General features: G+C 47.6%; 1 protein-coding gene across 1 annotated transcript in view; it reads right to left on the bottom strand.

Moving 5' to 3' along the window:
* Positions 1-7,012: 7,012 nt before the first annotated feature.
* The window catches only part of LOC124720488 (protein roadkill-like), a 100,934-nt gene continuing 99,240 nt past the window's right edge, over positions 7,013-8,706 (bottom strand). The window contains exon 4 of the mRNA XM_047245850.1: positions 7,013-7,442. Within this exon, the coding sequence (XP_047101806.1) occupies positions 7,137-7,442 (306 nt within the window). The 3' untranslated portion in view covers positions 7,013-7,136. The remainder of the gene's footprint in view (positions 7,443-8,706) is intronic.

Here is an 8,706-nt window from a genome sequence, read left to right as displayed (position 1 = left end):
CAACCATATACAACCGCTCGCTGGCAGAAAGCTCCGTACCCAGCAGAATGGAAGGTTGCGCAAGTCACACCAATAGCCAAGGAACGGGATAAGAGTAATCCACTGAATAACAGACCCACATCACTAACCTCGGTTTGCAGTAGCGTTTTGGAACATATACTGCACTCGAACACTATGAACCACCTCGAAGAATACGATTTATTTAGAAACAGCCAGCAGGCATTTAGAAAATAAAGCTCTTGTGAAACACAACTAGCTCTTTATTACCACGAACTAATGACTGCTATTGACAAGGGACGTCAATTTGATTACGTAGTTTTTAGGTTTCCATATCGCTTTTGCCACCGTCCCTTCTGGTTAAATTGCGCACCTGTGGAGTTGTGTGACTGGATTCGTGATTTCTCGTTGGAAAAGTCACAGTTCTTAGTAACTGCCGGAAAGTCATCGAGTAAAACAGAAGTAACGCCTGGCGTTCTCCAAAGTCAGAGTTAAGAGGCCCTCTGCTGTTGCTGGTCTCCGTACACCACTTACGAGACAATCTGAGCAGTGCTCTTAGACAGTGTCTAGCTGGTGCAGCCACTTACCGTCATGCAATGTCATCAGATGACCAAAACGAATTGCAAAATGACTTGGACAAGGTATCAGAATGGTGCAAGGAGTGGTAATTGACTACAAATCATGGAAAGTGTGAAGTCGTCCACATGAGCACGACAAAGAAACCACTAAGACGATAAATCACAAAAATCTGAGGGATATAAATTCAGCTAAATACTTAGAGTTTAAGTTGTTTATACCTTAAACTGCAACGATGACATGGATAATGTTGTGCAGAAAGCAAGCTAGAGACTACCATTTACTGACAGAAGAAGTAGAAAACGTGACAGGTACACTAAAGAGACCGCCTACACTACACTTGTGCGCCCTCTTCTCGAGTACTGCTGTGCAGTGTGGGACCCGCCTCAGACAGGATTCACGGAAGAGATCGAAAAAGTTCAAAGAAGGGCAGGTCGTCTTGTATTACCGCGAAATGGGCGAGACAGCGCTACGGATATGATACAGCAATTAACATGACAGCCGTCAAAACGAAGCCGTTTCTTGCTACGGCAGGACCTTCCCATGCAATTTCAGTCGCCAAGTTTGTCCTCAGAGTACGATAATATTTTTTTGGCGCCCACCTACACAGGTAGAAATGATCTTCATAATGAAATAAGGCAAGTCAGAGCTCACACGGGGAGATGTAAGTGTTTGTTTCTCCCGCAACTGTTCGAGAGTGGAACGGTAGGGGAGTAGCTTAAAGGTGGTTCGATCAACCCTCCGCCAGGCACCTAAGTGTGAATTGCAGAGTAATCATGTAGATGTAGATCAGGATCTGCACGGCCCCTCTCACACTGGACATGAGCCACACTCTCAGAAAGAATGTTACCTCCTGCCTGCTGCTACTTCCGTGGCATCGCGCAACACGCCCTTCAGCTGCCACCTTTCTGTTTAGCAGCGCGCAGTCTGTTTTCCGACTAATCGTCCAGTCACCTACGTTTACTGTTTACGTTATTCGCAGTCTGCTCCGAAGTATTTAACGGGTTCGTCTGCAGGCATCTGAGCAGAGTTATCGAAATGAAAGATATCGCATCCTCCAGCCACGCCACAGCACCCTCTAATGTAACAAATACGAGTCGCAGAGCGGGGACTTCGAGTACATCAATTACCACGTTACGTGTTTTACGGCGAAGCCCTCCAAGCTTTGGAGTCTTCTGCAAGTAGCGGAAACCGGTAAATACACCTGTTGCACATGAATAATAGTGGTAAACGAAATGAATGGTACTTATTCTCGGTAATTCCTGTAGTTCCCATCGCTAGTGGAACCAACACGACAATATCAGTCAGCTTTTAGAGTAATTTACCCGAGATTTTAGGGGCAGAGCGCACCGAAGTCAGGTTCCTGATACAGAGAACAATTTTTACCCGATGTCTTACTTCCGTTGTGGGAAAGTGTATTTGCTGCTTCTTAAAGGTCACGCATTTTCTTTGGCCTCCAGGATTCTCACCTCTTTTTTGGTTGATTCTTTTACTGGTAATTCAGGGTGTAAAAATATGCTTTCCCCCGGGTGAAAATACACTTTTTCCGTGCTAAGTGACGGTAGGTTTCCAGTAAATTTTCCCTCGGAACTGTAAAACTTATCAATCCTTTGAATGGTTTACGGTTTATACACTGGCGTGGAACTTCCTGGAAAAAATGGAACGGGGAGAGAAGTTTTTGAACGGCCTTTCATTTGCAGCAGCATATAGGCCTACGCTGCATATTTTCGTATTACGAAACTATAAATTTGAATTGCACCAAACACGGCACCCTAGTTTCCGGAGCTTTGAAATCGAGATTGCGACGTCATGGCACGTGACTTGGCCAGCCGATGACAGCAGACATTCAGAGCATAGGACACGCGCTGTATTAAGCCAATAGCAATCACCTACGTAGCGCGAACACACAAATAGGAAAAGTTAGGGGTTTACATTAAAATATGAAGTGTAGCAACAAGAAAAGCCAAACTTTCACATACAATATAGATGTTTATTGCGTGTGTTGTACTTTGAGGTACGTCGCACAAATTTGCCAGTAAATTTAAAATACTGACGTAAATGTCTGGTCTTCAGGGCTCGAAACGAGAGTCGAACGCTCTGTTTTTTTAAGACATTCATCCCACTTCCTCACACGCAACGTAATTCATCCTGCGTAGAAGCATATTTACTTTGAAAGTAACACTTTTCAAACCACCATTCACAAAACTATCCCGAGACGGTCTCAAATACCTTCGGCTTAGCAGTAGGCAGAGAGCGCCAGATAACAGGCATTACTGCGCGTGCGCAGCTGCAGTGACGTAGGAAGGCCGCGTGTTTGTGTGTATAAAGCACAAAGAGGTGTTACATTACGCCATAAAAGAAACAGGACGTCAGAGGATACTCCGAGTGCATCGGAATTTCGTAAACTATACTAACGTGAATACTTCGGTCTGAAGTGCACACTGTCCAGATTCACAATTAAGTAGATCCCACCTGACATTAAGCTTTTCGGTGTGGTTTTTGGGACGTAAGTTTTCTTTCAGTAGCAGTACTGTAGCATCTCATGTTTTTTTTTTCTCTTCATTATGACATAATGCCATACATGGAAACGTGCACTTTACATTCAACGAACAGCTGTGGAATGAAACACTTCGTTTCAAATAAATTGACTTCCTCAGCGAGAATAGTAACGCCAGATTTGTGTAGCAAACTGACAACAATAGCTTCATAGTTCTGCAAAGCAATTAATGCTTGACTGCCAAAAACTTTGAAATAAAATCCAGAAAAGTGAAACTAATAATATATTTTTGCCTTCAATAAATATGTTAATGTATTTTAATTCGCTTCATAGCTCCCGGCCACAGAAATACGTTTTGTGTTCATTAGACGTGGGAGCTGTATATGAAGAGGAAGCAGCCAAATCACTGAACGCAAACACGGGTCACGTGGACACTACCCTCCCCCCCCCCCTTTCGCTGCAACTCAGATAACTATGCGCATGCGCGAATGCGGCAGCCAGGGCGCGCAGTACAGCTAACGGCCGGAGCAGTCCGAGCAGCGGGGGGCGGGGGAAGGTAGTGCTCGCAGGCGAGTCAACTGCGCATGCGCATCAGCCCGCTGGCGACTGCCCAGATGAACCTGACGTAAGCAGCTGTGACGTCACGCTCACAGAAAGGAGTTTATTGTTACAAAGTATCACATCGTCTTCGCCCCAAGGCCTTTGACATATTTTTAGCTGTGTTTTCTTGTCGTAAATGGCGCATTTCCTTTGCACCTAAAGATTTATTTTTTTCCCTCCCGTTCATGTTTCATTGCTGCAGTGTTATTCTCCAGTAGCGGGATGGAATTTGCCACAGAATCAGTTCCCACCAGCCAAAATTACAAAAAATTATCTGAAAACTAAAACAATGAAAAAATTCACGGGTTCCTCCCAGATTTCCGGTTGTCCTGAGTCGTATACAGTCTGTAATTTTTGAACACCCGTTCTTTGTACAAATATTTACTCGTTACTTTTCTTCCGAACGCTTTTTTACGCGCAAGACCCCCATTTGGTACGAAATCTCCGTACATGTTTCTGAATGTAGCCACGACTGGGAAGAAAGCAATAATGACACCGTAACTTCCCTCCCGAGACTGCTGCACTTAACTATTTCCTGTACGATGTTAGTGAGCCGACGCACCGCAATCCCTCCTGCTTGTTCTTCGTACGTCTCTCGCTGATATGGCCACTTGGGCAGTTCTTGCAGCAGAACGGATAGCTATTTAGATGCAAGCAGGCGATCTGTGTGTACAATTTGGTGGTGAGAGTAGCTAACCGATTTGTAGTAAATTCCAAGACGCCATCACAGTACATTTATTAAAAAATGCAGTAAAACAGTTAGCATTTAAATAGATGAAACGGTTCACATGAAGTTACTGAAAATCGGGACGTGTGTGTGTGTGTGTGTGTGTGTGTGTGTGTGTGTGTGTGTGTGTGTGTGTGTGTGTGTGTGTCGCAGGAGTTTGAAGTCTGACATGTGCTGAGATGAAATCTTGTTCAGAGCCCAAAGGCGACACTGCAGTTCTGAAAATAACTCTTACAGTAAATGGCGAATATATAGATGTATGATTGAAAACAGGTTCCCCTTTTATGCTGAAACACTAATTTTCTTGTTACCTAACCATGTTTAGGCACCTCTGTGCCATACCCAGTGGACATCTGATTATTGTAAGCTGTAGAAAGTGAACATATTTTATGTTTTAATTGATCTAACAAAGACAGGCCTAAAGAAAGTTTTTTTTTCTTCTTACCGTGATTTTTACATTACGCAGTTTAGCAGGACTATCTGTATGGTGTCCTGCACTGCACACCTCTTGATTATTCAGCGACGTAATTTTGGCGTCAAAACATTTAGCGTATACATGTTATTGCTCAATTTTTTTGCGACATCATTCTTTTGCGTTCTGAGGGCACTGCACGCACAAACACACGTTGTGTTTTGCTAAAGCCGTTAGCGTTCAACTCTTCTCGAGAGTATTTGGCGACGAATTTGAATTTTGGTTACACTATCGGCCTCTCTCTCTCTCTCTCTCTCTCTCTCTCTCTCTCTGTGTGTGGGCCTGTTTCTTTTCTCCCTACTAATTTGTTGGTTTAATTTCTGGATCATATGGGACTTGCCACTATTTTCCTCTGGTATATGTTTTATTGTGTGTAGCTGCTTTGTGTGATGGTGTTTGCTTACGGATGTTCTGTTCAGTCTGTGGAGTCCGAATCTGAAGCTTGTGCAGCACCGGGTGATTCGGCGGTTTGTGAACGGCGATGCTTCGTGGCTGTCCGTTTCCCGACTATTGTGAAGCCATGGTGTCGTGTTTCTCTTTCGAACGGCGATATTCAGAAAATTTAGTGTGTTTTATGTTTCCGATCATAGCCTGGTGTGAATGTGTGGGTCTCAGTTGTTTGTCTCGCCGTGTAGCGGTTACACACGTGACCGCCTGCTGCGCCACAGGTGGGCCCTGGCGGCCGATGCTGACTGAGGGGAAGTTGCAGGTCCGTCTCGCAGCCGAGTACTGGAGGCTGGCGGGCGCGAGTCTCTGTCGCGGCCCCACGGCTGGCTCGCGAGCCTTCACCCCAGCCACTCACCGTCACGCCGCGCGGCGAATCCGCTGCCGGCGCATGCGCGGGGAACGCCTTCCCGCTCGCCGCCGCCACTGCTGCTGTATTCTGGACTGTTCCCTTAGCTGCAGCGTCACATTGAAACCTGAAATCTGGAAAAATCGATAAGGAAAGGAACCTCACACGCTCAATGCAGCCAGTTCCCTTTCGACGTCAACATTTTATGAGTCTTTCACATCGCTTGACACTTTATATAAGAACCTCTTCTGTGCACAGTGGACATGTATCTCTTCCCTATGTGTAACCACCAGGTATTCGCTCCAGTGTAGCACTGTTGTCGGAGGAACCGTGTTTTAAAAGTTAGTTGTCGTAGTGCGTTTCGTTTTTGAAATCCCCACTGCTCGTTCGGTCAATTTTATTAAACAACGTAGACTCAGGTGACGAAAGTTAGGAAATAACGACACGCTCATGTACAGATGGCGACAGTATGGGAAAGTGTGTAATTTACATCGAGAGTCAGATCTACATTTGAATTAACGTAACAGCAAGTCGCTCATTAGAATCTCACCAGCAGCTGGAAGCACTTGCTCGATTAGTGGGCCAAAGTAGAGAATTTTATTTATTTTAGTTTTCGTCATAGTGTCAACTCTACGAATCTGCCTGATGTGTGACTCGTTCCGTGTGCAGTGTTGCCTGGTATGTGGTGTAACTCTTGCTGGCAATGTGAGGCTGCAATTAAAGACGGCAAGTATTTGCGTACTGCAGATACATAAGTGAACTCGGCGTGAGATCGCAACTGAAGACACATTCTGACTGGACGACTTGTGTGCCAGTAATCTGAGTATGGTGCAGTTTATGCTGGTGTAACATAGCACCACGCACGCTAGCAGCATATAGTTTCCAGTAATGGGGTAATGCAGTGGTCTGGTCCGAACAACGAACGTTAGTGCAGCTGCGTGATGTGGTAGACAACCAACAATATTGCGCCATTCGTGTCTTCAAAGAGATTGAGTGCTGACGTTATCTTGAGAGAGACAGGTGGTGCTTAGTAATAGTGGAGTGTTTTTCAGTTGTTACTCAGCTTTTGCAAAAACTGATCGTGAAGTATTTTACAGACTGAAGGGCTCCTCACGTTAGTTTACAGGTATCTCTCGTCGTTGTCCCGGTGTTACCAGAGTTGTCATACACAGCACAAAATGGTATGTACAAATAAATGAACAAAGGATTGATTTTTTGTATTCTTTATTTGAAAGACCAACGCATATGGTGTAACTGCTTGTGCTTCCTGAATGCCGTATGTCAGCGTTGTGTCAGCATATCCACCAGCTCCTGGTTTCCCTCCTGCCTGGCGAGGTCCAGGGGGGTCCTGCCATCCTCATCCCGGGCCCCCCTGTCCGCCCCCGCCAGGAGGAGCTCAGCCGCCGTCTCTGCGTGACCCAACATTGCCGCCCTGTGCAGCGGCGTCCACCCCCATTGATCCCTGGCGTTGAGGTCAGCAGAGGCGCCGACCAGCAGCCGCACCACACCAGCGTGGCCACACTCTGCAGCCCAGTGCAGGGGCGTGCTCTGATACGGGCTGGTCCTGGCGTCGACCTCCGCGCCGGCGCCGACGAGGCAGCTGGCCGCCGCCACGTGACCCTTCTCTGCTGCCAGGTGCAGGGCGGTCCAGCTGCTCCCCCACTGCTCCTCCCTCGCCCCCACGTCCGCCCCCGCCGCCAGCAACTCGCGCAGCTGCTCCGCCGCGCCCTGCCCGGCCGCCTCTATCAGCCTCCTCCCTCTCTCCTGTTGAGAGAGGCTCCTGCACAAAACACCGACACTCTCTCACTCTACTACACACACACACACACACACACACACACACACACACACACACACACACACACACACCGAATGAAAGAAACCATCACAGACGCGAAACTTCCAGCAGCCCTCAATACACTTCTGCCTAGCCGTGAGTTACAAATGTAGAAATCTTCCCTCTACGATACAGATCAACCAGCGTATGACAGACACATACCAGTATCCCACTATCGAAATCTGCAGCCGCTTCCCGTTAAAAATTGGTGCGCTCCATCTCATTACCAGCTGTTTTAACTTTTTCTCCTAATTCACTCTGAGCAGTCACCTCCTGTGACCTCAGCATCCTGCTGGTAACCGATCTTTGAGCTTCAGAGAAACACACCTCTAATGGTTACTTGTGTGTGGAGCAATCCCTCCCGACACTCGGGAAGAAAACATAGGTAACTAATGGCATCTCTGAGTACAGAAATACAACTTCCTCGTCTGTTAACAAAACGTAGATCGCAACACAGGCCAGACCACATCGAAGGAAAGGCTTAAATTGTCCAGTACAGCTGCACTATGTTTTGTTTAAAAACCGTATCGGACGGAATGTATGCGCCAATTGTGGATGAAGTTGTACACGAACACGCATTCACACGAACAGGCATCCGCTTTTATATTTCTAAGAGATACGGCAACGCTGACATTTGATTCCTGTTCGCGTGTTAGTGCAATTTACTCCGTAATGTCGCGTTTTTCTGGACAGGGCAGTCGCTGAGGTGGGAGTGAGCGGCGCCAGGCTGTGTGGCCAGACTGGGTCGCCGGGACAGCACTGCGGAGCGGAGAGGGCGCACGACTTGACGGACACACTGTACCGCGTCCAGGGCAGAGGGCGGCCAGGGCAGGCGACCCTCACAAGCGACGCCCCCTACCGCCTGTCAGCGACTGTCCAACACACTTCAGTATGGGCTCAAAGTATTTAAATAAAGTGTATTCCGTCTACGTACAATTGCGAGTAGTTTGTAATTTCGACCTGAGACCAGGTGTTTCACCGTCAGGAAGCAACCGCGTGCCTTCAGGCAGAGACCAGGTCGAATGTTAGGCTGAGCCGTGCGACAGCCGTGTCTGCAGACGCAGGCGGCTGCGGCGTGGCGCACGCGAGCTGCAGGGAGGGCCGAGCGTCGGCCGGGCTGCCCCCTGTACTCGGCTGGCTCGCCTGCAAGGCCTGCCGCCGTCTTCTCTGATGGCCGCACGGCCGCAATCGACACACTTCGGCTGCG

The sequence above is a fragment of the Schistocerca piceifrons genome, chromosome 11 (genome assembly GCF_021461385.2).
Source record: "Schistocerca piceifrons isolate TAMUIC-IGC-003096 chromosome 11, iqSchPice1.1, whole genome shotgun sequence".
Lineage (NCBI taxonomy): Eukaryota > Metazoa > Arthropoda > Insecta > Orthoptera > Acrididae > Schistocerca > Schistocerca piceifrons.
The sequence above is the reverse complement of the archived record's forward strand: the minus strand, read 5'-3'. Positions and strand labels throughout refer to the sequence as shown.